The 18,405-nt window shown below is 39.0% G+C and overlaps 1 protein-coding gene across 2 annotated transcripts; it reads left to right on the top strand.

Annotated features, from left to right (window-relative positions):
• The first annotated feature begins 10,040 nt into the window (after positions 1-10,040).
• On the top strand, positions 10,041-16,238 carry eif3k (eukaryotic translation initiation factor 3, subunit K). 2 transcript variants are annotated; one of them, XM_076112049.1, is made up of 8 exons: positions 10,041-10,237; positions 11,952-12,050; positions 12,840-12,960; positions 13,376-13,450; positions 14,799-14,865; positions 15,025-15,102; positions 15,209-15,334; positions 16,081-16,238. In XM_076112049.1, exons 1-8 carry the CDS (start codon positions 10,176-10,178, stop codon positions 16,110-16,112), a joined length of 660 nt encoding a protein of 219 aa, XP_075968164.1. In that variant the 5' UTR covers positions 10,041-10,175; the 3' UTR covers positions 16,113-16,238. The 2 variants fall into 2 exon arrangements, with proteins under 2 accessions (XP_075968164.1, XP_075968163.1); XM_076112048.1 differs by having other exon boundaries at positions 10,042-10,237; positions 13,373-13,450.
• Positions 16,239-18,405: the final 2,167 nt, after the last annotated feature.

Below are 18,405 nucleotides of genomic sequence, written 5' to 3'. Positions count from 1 at the left end.
ACCGGTTGCGTCACAGCGGCTGCGACTAGGCTGTCCCATTTCGAAGACTCCTTCAAATGCAGCCGACGAATGCAGCCTTCAGCTCCCAGATTCAGAGGACACAACTGATGTATCCTCCGCGGCCCCAACATATCCCAAGATGCTTTGCGTGCCGATGAAGATTTTATTTTATTCAACATGGCGAGTGAAGCGGGAGCCGGAGAAGCGGCATCATTCACTTTTAAATGTAAGTATTTGGTTTCAACTCACTCGAATATCACCGATACAAATGTTCAAACAAAATAAGCAACCGTATAAAATCACCTTTGTTAAAATGATCGGTTAAGTTTCGTGACGTTCGTAGCTGAGAAGCTAGCTAACATTACCTCAGAGTTTGACTAATATCTTACTGAGGTTGTGACGATTTTACAGATGATTTAGACTTCATATTATGACTTCATATTATGCCTGAAATATCACTTTAAGTCCGGTAACGTTACAAACGTTGAGATTAACTACACAAATAAACTGAATTTGAGTATTTTGCTAATTCAGTTTTGTGGTGTGAAGCAAAACTAACTCTACATTTTGTTTTGTTATAGAGAGCCAGGAGCAAACGGCTCAGTTTATCAAGCTGAGGGGGGAGAACGATGGCCTCTTCAGCGGGGCCAAACATTCTGCAAGCGTTGCTTGGCAGTAAGTCCATTTGTAATATCTCCATTTGACCATCCATAGCTCTCATCCTATACAAAGCCTTTACTAATAAGACAACCAGTAGAGAGGACAATACACTTCTGATTTGTTATTGTTGCTGTCACAGAGATGACAGTTGTCACCTTTTTCTTTTTTAAATTGAAAATAAGACATCAATGCAAATGATTTATATGTGTATATTCTGCTGCTGTGCATACTTGTGTTAACTTTTCATAATTTTGTCAATGATATTAGGACAATTTTGGAGAAAATGTGCCTGGAGGGGAGGGTGAGTCCCTTGCAGGCAAAAAAAATAATTATAAAGTATGTGCATATGTGTTAGAAGTTAAAAGACACATTTGCTGACATTTATTGTGCTGCTGTTCTTTTTGTTAACTGTCTTGATTGATGTCCTCTGCCTTAGGACAGGTTCAGGAGAGGTAGTGAGTGGGAAACCCACTGCTGCATCTTTGGCCATGGTTTGTCCTCATGGTCAGATGCCTTCTATAAACCCCCCTGTCCTAATTGCCTCCATCCCTGAGGACACACCAGGGCCAAGTAAAGTGGTGGGTGACCAGGGAGGAGGAAAGCCAGCCAGGACCAAGCCATGATGGATCCGAACTCCATTCAGAAAACAAACAATAAAGTGGCTTGCTTGCCATCTTGTGGACAGACAGACAAAGCATGAATTCATTTTATGAAACTGCCACTCACCAGAGACAGATGGACAGGCGCTCCGCAGCTGATACAAAACGCCTATAGTTGGTGTCCAACTGAGAAATCCTGGCACCGATCCGAGCCAACAGGTCATCAAACTGGCTACTGGTCAGCCTCAAGTAGCGCTGGAAGCAGCAGTCATCCAGGCGCAGTTCCTGGAGAAGTTGGTGAAATTCACCGAGCTGTGTGCACCTACGGATGAGATTATGAACCCAGACATGAAGGCGTTTGATGTTCTGACGTTTGTGGGACTTCCACAAAGCACAATGTACAAAGCAGACATACTGGTTATTTCTTCCATGGTTGATGGCGGAAATAAATGAAAGGTAAGGCGGTTTCCATGGAGATAAGCCACTCCTCCTCTCTGGCACATCTAGCGCAAATTAAGCGCATAAACACAAATGATCAAGCGAGTAAACTCCCACGAGTAACGCAACGCGGAAATTTGGTGTGAGCGCACCATTTGTCATCAAGTGGATGTTGATATATTTCACTGGATAAGTGATGGCTTTGACCTTCTGGTGGCATTAGAGGAAAGTAAAGAAAGTTATTACTTTTCTTGTTGTGTAATGAACTCACTGATCTATCATTAGGAGACATTGTGAGGAGTATAGGGACAATAAAGCAACTGAATATGTGTAAGAGAGACAACATCATAAAACCAGAGACCATCGTCATCATTTGACATTTGTCTTCTATCTGCTTGGTCTGAAGGCTGTCTGCTTTTAGTCTCATTTCTGCCACACGGCTCACAAACACCCACATGTGTCAGACACATAGCACAGGCCAGCTAACCACATGTAACTGCCTGAACCGCAACTCAGCCATAGGAGCAACTGAATAGGTAAAGCATTTCATCCATTGCAGGCTGGGATAGCATACGTGTTATGTTATGTCATCTCATGTCATTAGGGCTGCAGCTAGCAATTGGCTTTATTATCAATTTATCAAATATTTTAAGTTATTTATTCTATTCAATGAGTTATTGTTTGGTCAATAAAATGTCTAAAAATGGTGAATAACCCCACAATCAAAATATGTGTTTTTAGGCTGGAGGAACCTTTTCCTAGTTCTAAGAAGCCCCATTTTTATTGTGTCAGCACCACAGGAACAAGGAACGATCCTATTTCTTAGACGCCATTTTGAAGAACGTTTTAGCTCCCATTTAAGAGTAGGTACTCTCCCAGCACAAGAGGAACCTCAAGTGACGTACGTGTATAACGTGTCGAACAAATGAGCCAATGCTGCACCTGCAATCGCCATTTAAAAAAACAACGTGTAAACAACAGACAACACAAAACACAGACGATAGCTTGTAGCGTAAAAATGAACGAATGAACCGACAGTGAAGTTTTGAAGTTAATGAGCACACACCCACTGAGCCAAAGAACGAGTGAGAGGCGCTGCTCAGTGAGCTAACTCAGTAGCACAACGGCTAATCCAGTTACCCGCAACGTTAGCTACGGCCACTAGCTAACGTTACGGGTAGTGGCCACTGAGGTGAAGAAGCCGCTGCGAACTGAAATCGCAACAAGTAACGTCACCTTCATGACAGCTATTTTGCTTGTGTTCATATGAACAGAGTTATTTCATTTACATTCATACCACTAAAAAAGAGCAAGAGAGACAAGAGAGCTTGTAGCGAATGTAGCAAACTTGCCGCCGATCTCGCAGCTGGAGATGTGTGCGAGCGGCGCCAACTGGCTCACGTAACTTCAGCGTTTCTGTGAGCGGTGCGAATGCAAACAGAAAAAAAGCTCTAAAAGGTATGTAGTTCTTAGGAGAGTTCCCCAGTGGGCAGTTCCTCTCAGGGAATCCCCAGAACTGTTAGGCCTAATCTTATCCAAGCCCAAACTGATGTCTTCAAATTGCTTGTAATGTCCAATCTATAGCTCAAAACCAAAGATGTGATAACTTCCAGTGCTCATTTCCATTTTCTCAAGCTGCTCATGCACACGTTCCTTGAGTGTTTTCATCCATCTGCACTTTGTCATCTATGTCGCGTCCTTTGAGAGTGATGATTCGGCCTTTTAATTTCAAGGGCTCAACCAAGCTGCAACCTCCGAGGCTGAAAAATGAAACCAACACAGAAGTGCCATTTGAGGCTGGCTCCAAAAGCGAGTCAATCCCGATAGACCCCCCATGCCGAAATGCCCAACTTTACAGCAGAAATAAAAATGTTTACAGCCTGGTAAAAAACCTGTGTTGATTCTTTATATCTTCATCGTCAGACTCTGTGATGTAGGTTGCCACCTGGCTTTCTCCTGCAGTGACCCCTGAGTATTTAACAAGTTATTATTCAACTTAAAATGATACAGCATAAAGAATTGGAACTGGGGTTTGTATCACAATCTGTAACATACCTTTGAATGTTGAGTGTGACATGATGAAGTGGAGAAAGGGCTGCAGGAGGACAGTTAACTGAGGGAATGCTTCTCTTCAACCCAGTACGGCAGTTTGTGAAGTAGTCACAAAATTAAAATTTGTTGATTTGTGTACATGGACACAGATAAACGCATCCACGTGACTTTGCAACGGTCAAAGCTGGTGGCATAGTATTAAAAAGTGAGAAAGACTACAGGACTTTTAAATAAGAGACCCATGTTCAACACTGCGTGTTGTTGTGAAATAATGCATTAGTGACGGTATTCCTTAACTTAACTAAGTGGTTTTGTTGCCTTAACCCAGTGGTTCCCAAACTTTTTCTGTCAAGCCCCCCTTTGATGATATAGGAACATTGTAAGCCCCCCCATCGCACCCGACCCCCCCCCCCACCCCAAATGGGTCGTACCTTCTTTGTTTTGAATTAATTGCATTATAATATAAAAACTCTATAAAATATTTGTTTTTCTTTCTAAAATAAGTACATATCACTTCACTTTTCCACTTCACAGTTTGTTTTACTGGAAAAAAAATAGCAATAATAAAATCAATTTCCAAAAAGATTGGACTTTAGATTGCGTTCAGACATATTAATTGCATTACATTCTTGAATATATTTTCAAGTAAAATGAACTTCAAATGTTAAAATTGAAGTTAGGAACAGTGCAACAACTTACATTTCCCCATTTAACAGTAGGTTTTCAAACTGAATTAGTTGTGCTTTCACAGGGACAGATGCAGCTTTTACAAAGTGCATGACCGTTTTCCAATTTATTTGTGAAAAACACAAAGTGCTTGTTCACATGATCGGGGTGGTGGGTTTCCAAGTGTCTTTTACATTTAGTGGGCTTTATACTGTCGGCCGCCAGTATTTTAAGACACACAACACACTGGGGTCTCTCTTCTTGGCCGACCACAGTGCAGTTAAAGACTGCGGTCAAGTCAGCAGACACTCAGATCTCCGTGGTCAACTCAGCAGACACTTAAATTGTAGTGCACATATACGCTGAAACTTACGGTAAACGGCACAGATCGGGAGCGAGCGAAGAACTTTGCAAAGTTAGCGGAAAGATTAACGTGAGACAACTTCCGGGTTTCTACAGACGAGCATCCGGTTTTCAGAATAAGATGGCAACAAAGTATACATATTGCATAATGAAATGAGATTAAATGAATTATATTCACAGTATAAAACATGCTACCTGCATCTCCTGAGTTAAAGGGAAAATACACCTAAATTGTGCATAAAGTGTCTTTATTCTTTGATTTGAGGGTTGCTGGAAGTTAATAATACCTGACTGACGGTCAATTAAGATATTTTACGAAGCAAAAACTCTGAACTGAATTTGTATCTTCAAATGGCACATTTTTTAAATGTTTAAGGTGCTATAAAAATGTTTTTCTCAATAATTTCACACAACGACTAATGCATATATGTTCAGGACAGAAATGGGTAATATCACAATATTTAAGGTGCTACAAAAATATTTTTCTCAATAATTCCAGACAATGACTGACATGTATGTGTTGAGGACATCGTTGACTCCACCCACACTGAAAATTAGACATTTTTACTGTACCAATTAGGAAATATTTCAAATTAAAACTCATACATTTGAATCGAGAAAATATCTAATAAATGGATATTTGAAGTGTAATAAAAAGTTTTTTCTCAATAATTCCAGACAATGACTGACATGTATGTGTTGAGGACATCGTTGACTCCACCCATACTGAAAATTTGACATTTTTACTGTCCTAATTAGGAGATATTTCAAATTAAAACTCATACATTTGAACCGAGAAAAAGTATAATAAATGGATATTTGAAGTGTAATAAAAAGTTTTTTCTCAATAATTCCAGACAATGACTGACATGTATGTGTTGAGGACATCGTTGACTCCACCCATACTGAAAATTTGACATTTTTACTGTCCTAATTAGGAGATATTTCAAATTAAAACTCATACATTTGAACCGAGAAAAAGTATAATAAATGGATATTTGAAGTGTAATAAAAAGTTTTTTCTCAATAATTCCAGACAATGACTGACATGTATGTGTTGAGGACATCGTTGACTCCACCCATACTGAAAATTAGACATTTTTACTGTCCTAATTAGGAGATATTTCAAATTAAAACTCATACATTTGAACCGAGAAAAAGTATAATAAATGGATATTTGAAGTGTAATAAAAAGTTTTTTCTCAATAAGTCCAGACAATGACTGACATGTATGTGTTGAGGACATCGTTGACTCCACCCACACTGAAAATTAGACATTTTTACTGTACCAATTAGGAAATATTTCAAATTAAAACTCATACATTTGAATCGAGAAAATATCTAATAAATGGATATTTGAAGTGTAATAAAAAGTTTTTTCTCAATAATTCCAGACAATGACTGACATGTATGTGTTGAGGACATCGTTGACTCCACCCATACTGAAAATTAGACATTTTTACTGTCCTAATTAGGAGATATTTCAAATTAAAACTCATACATTTGAACCGAGAAAACGTATAATAACTGAATATTTGAGGTGCTATAAAAACTATTTTCTCAATAAGTCCAGACAATGACTGACATATATGTGTTGAGGACGTCGTTGACTCCACCCACACTGAAAATTAGACATTTTTACTGTACCAAAATCCTTTTTTTAATCGGTCTTATGTAATATCTAATTTTCTGAGATACAGAATTTGGGGTTTTTATTAGCTGTAAGCCATAGCCTAAACACTCGAAATATATCACACTTTCGATGATATTCTAATTCATTGAGATGCACCTGTATACATCAATCATTGTTTGGAATTGTTGAGGGAATACTTTTTATAACACTTCAAATATTCAGAAATTACCTGTTCCTCGGTACAAATGTATGAAATTTACTCTTAAATATCTCTTAATTGGTACAGTAAAATTGTTTAATTTTCAGTATGGGTGGAGTCAACGATGTCTTGAACAGATATGCATCAGTCATTATCTGGAATTATTAAGAAAACTCTTTTTATAGCACCTTAAATATTAAGAAATTAACTTTTTGAACGTTCAAAAGAAGGACTTATATTTTGGAAAATCTCTTAATTGGGAAAGTAAAAATATTTGATTCTCAGTATTAGTATAGTTAGAGATGTCATGAACACATATGCACTAGTCATTGTCTGGAATTATAAAGAAAACTCTTTTTATAGCACCTCAAATATTCAGTTATTATACGTTTTCTCGGTTCAAATGTATGAGTTTTAATTTGAAATATCTCTTAATTGGGACAGTAAAAATGTCTAATTTTCAGTGTGGGTGGAGTCAACGATGTCCTCAACACATACATATCAGTCATTGTCTGGACTTATTGAGAAAAAACTTTTTATTACACTTCAAATATCCATTTGTTATACTTTTTCTCGATTCAAATGTATGAGTTTTAATTTGAAATATCTCTTAATTGGGACAGTAAAAATGTCTAATTTTCAGTATGGGTGGAGTCAACGATGTCCTCAACACATACATGTCAGTCATTGTCTGGAATTATTGAGAAAAATATTTTTGTAGCACCTTAAATATTGTGATATTACCCATTTTTGTCCTGAACATATATGCATTCGTCGTTGTGTGGAATTAATGAGAAAAACATTTTTATAGCACCTTAAACATTTAAAAAATGTGCCATTTGAAGATACAAATTCAGTTCAGAGTTTTTGCTTCGTAAAATATCTTAATTGACCGTCAGTCAGGTATTATTAACTTCCAGCAACCCTCAAATCAAAGAATAAAGACACTTTACGCACAATTTAGGTGTATTTTCCCTTTAACTCAGGAGATGCAGGTAGCATGTTTTATACTTAATGTGAATATAATTCATTTAATCTAATTTCATTATGCAATATGTATACTTTGTTGGCATCTTATTTTGAAAACCGGATGTTCGTCTGTAGAAAACCGGAAGTTTTCACGTTAATCTTTCCGCTAACTTTGCAAAATCTTTCGCTCGCTCCCGTCCTGTGCCGTTTGGTTGCGTTTACCGTAAGTTTCAGCGTATAGGTGCACTACAATTTAAGTGTCTGCTGAGTTGACCACGGAGATCTGAGTGTCTGCTGACTTGACCGCAGTTGTAAAGCCCAGGGACAGATACGCCTCGTTATATTTTCTTGCTTCTACCTTTTTTTGTGCCGTTGTTGTGGTGGTCGCGTCGCCTGTTACAGCTGTGACAGACTTGCCATCTGATTTGCGCTTTATACCAGTCACAAATCTGTCCATCTTGGTACACCGCTTCCTTCCCATCTCTTAACTTTTTCTCTTTCTGTGTCGCTGTGTCTTCCTCGCTCTCTTTGCGTCGCTGTGTGTCTCTCTCTCTCTCTCTCTCTGGTTTTGCCGCTAGTCGGTCTGTAACATGCGCCGCTCTGGGGTGCGTGATTGGAACACAGTGCATGTCACGTCCGTTCCGCTTGATTTATTTTTATTGTATTTCTTAGGTGCAACCATATGATATAGTGCCCTATCTTTACAACGTGTTTGCAATTGTATTTGTTATAATTTTTTTTATGTATGTGTGTGTGTTTGTGTGCCTGTGTGTGTGGGTTGGTGATGAAGCCGCCCCCCCCCCCCTGTAGTTCCACTGCGCCCCCTGTAGGGGGCGCGCCTCCCAGTTTGGGAGCCATTGCCTTAACCTAATGTTCGTTTTGTTGACTAAACCTAAGTTTACGTACTTATTTTGAGCCCAACCAAGGTGTTTTTCCTAAACTAACTTTGTGGTTTTGTTGCCTAAATACTATACACACACACACACACACACACATATATATATATATATATATATATATATATATAAAACATCAGTGCTGACAATGTCTTCTTTTAACATCAATCAGGCACTTGAGTCCATCTTTAAAAAGTTGTGGCAGATTATTGACAGCATTGTCCAGCAGTATACTCACATCTCTGCACTGCAGAGCAAATTCCCTCTCTGCAGCTTCCTGGTCCTGTGCTCTGTGAAACAGGTTGCTGCCAAAGTGTGACACTCGTGTCAATGAGCCCACCTCTTGTTCATACCAGTCTGCAGCCACTGATGCATCCGGCAAAAGGTCTGTGGACAGCTTTTTTGGGCATCCCTCTCTGGCCAAGTAACTAGGGATCCCCTTCCCTATAATAAGAATTGAATGTTTAACAATGATTTTCTCTTTAAAATAACATTGTTCTAATTCTGTGGGCCCTCTGTGCATTCGAGAAGCTGACCTAAAATCTGGCTTCGAGGTGGAACTAAAATGAACACCAGCCGTGATAACTTAAGGTTGACTATTTTATAAATAGTAACAAATCTCAAGGTCTGCATCCCCCTAGAGCTCCAGAGATCAATCTGAGGGGTGACAAGACAGGTAACATGGTAGAAAAGAAGAAAAGAGAACCAATTAATGTGGTTTTCTGCTCTTGTCTTGTGAGATTAGGAAAAAAATGTAAAATATGCTAGAGTCAAACATTCTGTATCCCAATGACAATAAAACTGAAGTCATTTTATTTGGACCACAGTATTTGACCAACATTATATCTTCTCATCTTGGCCCTTTGACCTCTTCTGTTGAACCATTCAATTCAGGATTTAAGTGTGACAAATAAATCAATGAAGTAGTTAAATTATGTATAATGTTTAATAAGAATGAACCAAACGTCTCTTTATTTTTCAATTGTCTTTATGTATTGCCTCGTGATCAACACATGCTCACTCTTCCATGTAGGAATGTTTGGTTCTTAAATGACACAAATATAACAAGTAAATACATGATGTGTACAACTAGGTTGCAAATTAACCATAAACATCAAATATCAGATGAAATAATTAGCATTAAATACATCTGTATCAATAACCTAGATGATTAACAAAGGTAAATATGACTAAATCTATGTTTTAAATAGCTACTCAGCTCAATATACTGTTATTATGTGTCAGAACAAGCCTAACTTCTTTATATTTGAATCACAGATTGTGAATATAAATTATTGTATCATGCAATCTGCTGACCTGAAAAACTGTGCATGACTGTGGATGATAGTAAACTTATACTGAGCACACAGATGTTTAAAGATATGAGATAAAGTATTGATCTTTATTGAAATAAGGTTTTAGGTAAATTATTATTATTATGAGACCCTTTACTCTAAGGGTGCTTCATTCAGCCGGGAATGTGACGACAAACCAAGTTCACTCCCTCGCGGAATGGGAGGGTGTAGGACAGACGGCGCTCCCTCGACTGTGCAAGTCCGTACACTTTCCGGTCCGCCTTGTGCGTCGCCCTTTCCGTTCCGACTCTTTTTTCCCTCCGCCCGGTGTCTCTACCCTCGGCGGCCCACGTGCGGATTTAATTCGGTTTTCACTTTAAAATTTGCTCTACAAGTTTGGACCAAATGTCGTCGCCTTTCGAGCAGGTGCGGGCGAGCGTGGTGAAGCTCCTGCGAGGAATCGACAGGTATGTACGATGCTCCTAACGAGTTGATGACCCGGCAAACAAGCTAGCGATAGCTTAGCTGTTGGCTAATGTTTTAAGCTAACGTTTGCTGAGTTAAGTCAGTGGTGGTTAGTTCATTCACTCATTCATACGCGTTTTATTATGTTCAGGAGTTATTCATGTGCGTCTCACGCCAATGTCAACTTTTTATTATTAGTAACGTTGTATGAACAGTATAACTGGAAGAGCAGAGATGAACAGCAGCTAATGTTAGCTAACTCTGCTCAAATGATTTGCGAACATTTCCCCTATTAACATTAAATCATGTGAACCAGTGGTGGAAGTACATATAACTCGACTCACTTGATTTGATTCATTAAATATATTAACCGTGTGGACATCCATTTTTGAGTTTTGTTTGTTTTGAATGAGGATTGAATGTCCATATGGTCTTATATAACCAAAACATTGTTCGCACATCACAGTATATTTAACATAAATATATTCCTACATAAGTCCTGATGTGTAGAGTTGAGGCCCTCAGACATATTGTGTATTCATAGCTGAACTAACTGCATTTAGGAATAACTCGCCTCTAATGAAGCTGAGTAAACGAATGCTTTTTTCTACGTCTCTCCCACTTATACACGTTTTCCTTTTTCTTCAGTGATAAATAAATTGACAAAGCAACAAATTATGTCACACATTGCAACCTTTCGAAAATACATATTGTATATTTGAAAATGATAAATTACCCAAGAAGACAACAACAATCTAAATCAAACTTGGCATCACAGGTTTCTGAAGCCCTGATGGTGCACCTTGTACTGACATTGTACTGTTTGCTTCACTACATTTAGTTATAAGGAAATGAAATACAAAAGTATGAAAATAAATACAATTAGCTCTATTGCAGTCAGCTACACTACAAAAGTGCATCTTACATGTTAACGCATCAATAATAATAGAAAGAATATAATATTATGGTATTTAACAACGAAAAACTCCATTAGGATGCACAATTAGTACTTTTATGCTTGAAGTACATTTTCTTAAATACTTTTATTTAAGATTTGAATGCAGGACTTTAACTTCTAACAGTGTTTTTTTAAATTGTGGTAGCCTGTTAGTACTTTAGCTTAATGAAAAGACCATAGTACTTCTAAGTCATAATGACACCGGCGCAGTCGCTCGCTTGCTGCCTGCATTTTATTTTCAGAAGCTGACCGTAGCTCAACACGCTAATCCTGTTTATTAAATTACTTTTGTCTTTTATTATATTGTTTTCGTTTTGTGACCAACTGGAAGATGACAGTTTGTTCAGAGTCGGTATCCTTTTCACAGCTGCTGACAGATGTTACCTGCTCAATGTGACTCTATTCCAAAAGGGCCCCTGTCGTTAACAGAGGCTGACCTGGTTCATTTCTCCAGTGACTCTGCCTTTTTGATAAAGCAGTAATTAAGAGTTCCATAGGATTGCCTAATAATGAGTCCTGAAAGTAGAGAAAGGACTTTGGCGGAACATCATGGCCACAAATACGAGCTCATAAAAGTGACCGGACAAGTGGGGAAAAATGTCTTGCAGAGAATTTTCAGCAGCAAAACACTTCAAATACCCTTGTATCTGTGCACCTGTTACAATCACTGCTTTGCAAAACATTTCACCAAATATGCTACGGTGCTGTATTTTCATCCACACTTGATTGAGGGGTAATGCTCTTGTCTTTCTTCACAGGTACAACCCAGAAAACCTCCCAACGTTGGAGCGCTACGTGGAGACGCAAGCTAAAGAGAACGCCTACGACCTGGAGGCCAACCTGGCCGTCCTGAAGCTGTAAGTCACAGCAGCCACCATTCAACACACAGGAACACCTGTTTAATCTGCCCGTCACTGAGAGAACGATCTAGAGTCTCTTTTAAAACCATTGTGTGGACTGTCAAAGGAGCCGACATGGTGGGGAAATAATTAGGTTTCTACTTGGTTAATGTCTTGTTGGTAGTTTCAGTAGTTTAGCTGTGTTGTCAAACTTTGCCACTGTTTTCTGTTGCTGTTAGTTTTTTCGTAGTTTTCCGGTGATTCTTGTTGACTAAAGAGAGGATAAAAATCAATTAAAAAGTTGTAGTAACATTTATGATACGAGGTCGGTTTATTACAAAAATACATCTGTAATCTGGAACTCTTTCTGTTAGCAGTAGTCACTTATCGCCCCCGTGTTAAAAGTTACTTTGGCACCGCTGCTGCTATCGTACCGTTAAACCGTGGGCCAGCTAATGTTTAGTATTCACTTTCACGGCCGAGTTTGTCACAGCAATCCTTTTGAATTTGAGGTCCAGTGTTTTTCTGATCAGGCATCTGACAAACGGGGTCTATTATCTTGTTACATTTGTTTGTTTTTAAGAGAGGCTTGAATCCAATATTGAAATATTTATCAGAGAAGTTTTTTATATTAATTTTGGGTAAATTAGTTGGAATATAAATAGGGAATTAAATAAAAAATAATTCATAAATTAGTCGTTAGATTAATTGACTAATCTTTTACATAATCATAAAAAAGTTGAATTCCCAGTTTCCACCGCAGACCAGAACAACAACAATGATGTCATTAAATCTGTTCCTCTGCAGGTACCAGTTCAACCCAGCTTACTTCCAGGTTCCGGTGACCTCACAGATCCTGCTGAAGGCCCTGACCAACCTGCCACACACCGACTTCACTCTGTGCAAGTGTATGATCGACCAGACACACGTATCCTTTTGGTGCCGTTTCATCATCCGATGTCATCTGTTGTAGCTTCCATTCGCTAATACGTGAAGGTTTTACTGTGTCGCTGACGGGCCGCGCCGTCTCGTCTCGCTGATGGGCTGTGCTGTACAACACAGACCGATACGGTTGGGCTTTAAAGTCAAAGTGAAGTGCAGGTGGTGTTGGGTCAGGGAGACATCGAACTTTCTGGCATGCTCCAGATTCCCAGTTATTATTATTTGTAATTTATTTTGTGAAGCCGTATTTATTCACATTAAGACTCAGCGGTTTTACAGCGTAGCCATGTCTATCAAGTATATCAAGTGTTACCGCTGTCACTATGTAGAAGAACATTTGGTGGTTGGGGGGGTCCTCTGTCTCTGGGTTGGGGGGTGTTTCCTTGACTACAGTGTCGCAGCAAGAGGAGCGTCCCATCAGACAGATCCTCTACCTGGGGAACCTGCTGGAGACGTGTCACTTCCAGAGCTTCTGGGTACGTCACACACAGCACACAACAGTTAAATGACACTATAGAGCAGGGGTCACTAATAGGCGGTCCGGACCCTGGACCTAAAACCGATAGATAACTGAGGGAGTGCTTCTATTTTAACTGGCGGAGCTTTTCTAGCCTTTACGGTACTTGTTCAGCGGTCCACGAGACACACCGACCAACTACATGCGTTGAAAATCACATCACATGATGCTGCTCAGCCAATCAAATATGTGTATTCTGATAAGGTGGAGACGGGCGACAGACGAGTCGTCGGAGAATAATGCGCGAGTCACAAGTTATTTCACATGGCGTTCACCAAAAAGAGAAAAGTGGTCAGAGACCAGAGCCGTTATCCAAGAATGGACAGACTCTTATAGGTTATTTCACAACTCTTTTCAGCAAACGTACCCACTCACATCTGAAATGAAGTCAGAAAATAAACAACCTAAGAGCCCAATATGATCAGACTCCTAACACGTTAATTCACTGACCAACAATGATGTAAACAGAGGACTAGAGATGAAACGAGTGGTTTTAATAATCACAGTTATAGACCCTGCACACACATGTATCTTATTACAAGATGAGGGAAATATAACATCATTGTTTTCTTGGGTGACATCACTTCACACCTGAATGAACTGAATTTTAAGTTGCAGGACAATTCAGTGAAATACATTTTTCCAAAATGAATCACTTTATTTTAAGAGTCACATTTTTAAAAACCTTTCTGTTGTGTATTTTATACTTTAATCCAGCTCTTATTTTACTTGAAATATTAATTTATTGGAGGATATATTATTTATAACTCATCCAGTTCAATTTGAAATTTGACAATAAATATTGTTGAGATTATATTCAATTGAACTTTCTTTATTTAATTTGACAGTCAGTTGTTTGCCTACATACAGACGTAAATACAACTGTAGACTACTTCAATATATATATAAATATATCACAGTGTACGTTTTTGAATACCCCTGCTATAGAGAGACGTAGTAACAATATTAGGTAGAGAGATTGCACACAATTTCATAAGTTATTTGAAGATTATCAAGAAGCTGTATTGCTTTATTGTTCCAATAAGATATCTGAATGAATTTTAAGGGGAAACTTGGTGTTAGGACTTTAAGTGGAATACCAGAAACAATATTCAATGTGCTTGATTCCAAATTCAGAGTTTATCTATGACTGAGGGATGCGGACTAATGCATCACCAAACACTCCTGCAACATCTCTCTCGTCCTCGTTCTGAGGCCTTTTTGTTCTCCTCTTTTCCAAACATGCCAAGGAGTGTGTCCTCTCTGTCTCCTTTTAATCGTGTCCTCTTCCTCGTCCTTCCTGACAGACGAGTCTGGAGGAGAACAGAGAGCTCATTGACGGCATTACCGGTTTCGAGGACTCCGTTCGCAAGTGTGAGTGTCGTCCTGTGACTCAGCGCACATTAAGCTCTTACAGTAATTAGTCTGTGGAAGCTAACGGGAAACGAGCACACAAAGGCTGAAAAGATCCATATTGAACTTGTGTAAACATTGTCAGCATCGTCTGTTTATTTAATTGTTCTTCCTCTCCAGTCATCTGCCACGTAGTGGGCATCACCTACCAGACCATCGAGCACCGGTTACTGGCTGAGATGCTGGGAGACCCGCTGGGTAAGAAGTGCAGAGATATACAGAGCTGCCAGAGACGGCAATGAACCAAATCTAGAATACAAGTTAAACGCAAAAACCTCCCATTTGTCCACCTCCGTTGGTACAGACACGCAGGTGAAGGTGTGGATGAACAAGTACGGCTGGACTGAGAACGAGGAAGGACAAATCTTCGTCTTCAGCCAAGAGGAGAGCGTCAAGCCCAAGAACATCGTGGAGAAGATCGACTTTGAAAGTGAGTGCTGCCGCCCATTCATGAATAGTAATAATATACACCAGAAAGTGAGTCAAACACATTGACTTGTGAACTAGCTATAAAGTTTGTACCACTAAGGGGCGGGTCCATCTCACTGACTATAGATGAGGATAAGTGTGTGCGTGTGCGTGTGTATGTAGTGGCGTCGTTATGTAAAAACCAGTCGGTTAGCGCAGGAAAGGATTTTTAGAAGGACTTGAGAAAATAACATTTTGATGGTAAAATGTACCTCGACCAAAATTTGAATGTCCGGATTTCAATAAATAAGGAACACTTCTGGAAAGCTAAAGAGTGAAATATGAACAAAAAATATTAGAGACTGCACTTAATTCCACATGACTAGTGGCACTCTTCTCTTGTTTTCGGAAGGGGCGACTCCTTGCGTCTGATTTTGTTAATGAACGGACCTCATTTGCATTTTACACATTTGTGTTCCAATGTGTTTTGAGTTTGCTCCTAGATCTCCTGCCTCACGTTTACAACTGCAGCAGTGATGTACCTCACTTGTGTTTAGGAGCACGTTTACAAGTTGTTCTACACGTATGAAACTGTTGACAGGCTGTTTGTGACCTTTACTGTTTATAATGAGTGAGCAACATATTACCATCAATACACATTTCACACTGAGTGAATGATTTGTTTCTGTGTTCATGAGTGACCGAAAGTTAACGTTTGATATCTTTCCTCTCTTTCCACACTTCTTCTCTCTGTTTTTCCATTCACAGGTGTATCCAGCATCATGGCTACATCTCAGTGATGCACACACATATACACACATATACACACACATATACACACACATTTGATAAGACGGATTGAACCAGGTCATTTTATTTTTCATAATCACTTTTTTTTTTTCTCAATAAAAGTAATTTATCCCGTACAGCTTGTGTCTGACTTTGGTTCTTCGTGCTCTCTGAACGTTCTTTAAACCTTTTTAGTTGCTTCATTAACGGTTGTTTGCCGGCTTTTCCCACAAATCTAAATCATTTCTCACTAATCCAAATCATATCAGGGTGTTGGCTGCACTCTATAATTAAGCAGAAAATAAAAACCCGACATGAATCGGGGCTTAAAGCCGCTGCTGAGTCATCATGTTAGACGTTTGATTCATCCTTTTATTCTCAGAAATGGGCCATAGATCCTTGAAATAAGAACATTTGAAGGTCAGGTCCTTAACACACAAAGGTTTTGGTGAAAAAGTTGTTTTTACGTCAAAGTAGCAATACTAGACAAGGCCAGTTTATCCATACGTCACATTGTACACGAGGTTATTCAAAGTGTTTTACAAGCAAAGGACAATATAAAAGAACAAAAGATAAATAGTGTAAAATTACATAAATGAAAGTACAGGTAAGTTTGAAACCAAAGTGATTCAAATAATATCAAATTCCCCTAAAAGTAGTTCCAAGGAGAGGTGATTCCACACAGCTGACAGCTGTTTCACCACATGTGGATTTAACTCTGGGCACCACCTAACTGACCGTTCCCTACAGATCTGAGAGACCCATCCAGCTCGTTCTCTGCAAACATATCGGCGATATACACTCACCGGCCACTTTATTAGGCACACCTGCTCAATTGCTTGTTAACACAAATAGCTAATCAGCCAATCACATGGCAGCAACTCAATGCATTTAGGCATCTAGACGTGGTGAAGACGACTTGCTGAAGTTCAAAGCGAGCATCAGAATGTGGATTGAAGTGACTTTGAACGTGGCATGGTTTTGGTGCCAGACGGGCTGGTCTGTGTTTCAAAAACTGCTGACCTACTCGGATTCTCCAATGGCCTCCACAGTCACCACATCTCAATCCAACAGAGCACCTTTGGGATGTGGTGGAACGGGAGATTAGCATCATGGATGTGCAGCCGACAGATCTGCAACAACTGCGTGATGCTATCATGTCAATATGGACCAAAATGTGTGAGGAATGTTTCCAACACCTTGTTGAATCTATGCTACGAAGAATTAAGGCCGTTCTGAAGGCAAAGGGCGTCCAACCCGGTACTAGCAAGGTGTACCTAATAAAGTGGCCGGTGAGTGTAGGTCGGACCCAGATTGTTGAGTAATTTATAGACAATAAGTAGGTCCTCAAAAACAATTCTATATGTCACTGGACTTAAGAATCTGAGAAATATGTTCTCTTTTCTTGGTTTGTCAGTATTCTGCCAGCTGCATGTCTTTCACCTCGTTAATAATAATCATAATCATTCATCAATTAAAAAAAAGGAAATGGAATACAATATTTACACGTGATGGGATCCGCTTCTGTTTCTTGCTCTGGGGACTAATTCCATGAGCTAAACTTGGGCACTGCTCAGGGTGTGACGTTATGAAGGTATTTATCTAAAATGGATCCTTTAAAAAAAAAAAAAAAAAAAGATCATAGCACTTAAATGTTCATGGGAAGCTCCAGGTCACGGGTTGTGGAGAAAGGTTTGATATCAAATGACCCCAGTTATGATGAATAAGTATGACAGCATGCAGGCTTCCATCCGCACTGAGCTGCTGGTTCATCGAAGAACCATCGCTGCTTTCCAACATTTGAAAGAGTTTCACAATGTCATGTTATGATAGAGCTATGACATGAGAGGTCCAGCAAAATATGATCATTCTTTTGTTGTTGTGGTTGTTTCAGTGTTGTCTCACACTAAGCAAACGCAGTGAGACGTTAAAAAGAAATACGCCAAATATTGATCATTTAAATTATTTTTACTCCCAATCACTGCATGTTAAACTTTTTCCTCTTATGGAAGTACATTTCTGTCACTGATGAATAAAATAAAGATCCTGTAAATCATGATGAGAAACTTTCTCAAAATAATAACTTAGTACCTCATAATTATAATAATATGGTATATCATAATCATGAGATACCAAGTCACTATTTAGAAATGCTAAGTCATGATTATGAGAGCTCATAATTATGACCTAATATCTCATAATTATAATAGCTCATAATCATGATATACTAACTCATTATTATGCGATACTAAGTCATAATTTTGAGATAAGTCATTATGAGATACTAAGTCATTATATTGGGTT

Source organism: Anarhichas minor, unplaced genomic scaffold, assembly GCF_050575085.1.
Source record: "Anarhichas minor isolate MPS153535 unplaced genomic scaffold, ASM5057508v1 ptg000046l, whole genome shotgun sequence".
Classification (NCBI taxonomy): domain Eukaryota; kingdom Metazoa; phylum Chordata; class Actinopteri; order Perciformes; family Anarhichadidae; genus Anarhichas; species Anarhichas minor.
Note: the sequence above shows the minus strand (reverse complement) of the source record. Positions and strands in the feature narration are given on the sequence as shown.

Excerpts from the sequence above, each read along its gene's own strand:
- eif3k (XM_076112048.1), top strand. The coding sequence starts at position 10,176 with ATGTCGTCGCCTTTCGAGCAGGTGCGGGCGAGCGTGGTGAAGCTCCTG. Across the intron at positions 12,051-12,839 it reads AACCTGGCCGTCCTGAAGCT|GTACCAGTTCAACCCAGCTT; the intron begins GTAAGTCACAGC and ends GTTCCTCTGCAG. Across the intron at positions 12,961-13,372 it reads GTATGATCGACCAGACACAC|CAGCAAGAGGAGCGTCCCAT; the intron begins GTATCCTTTTGG and ends ACTACAGTGTCG.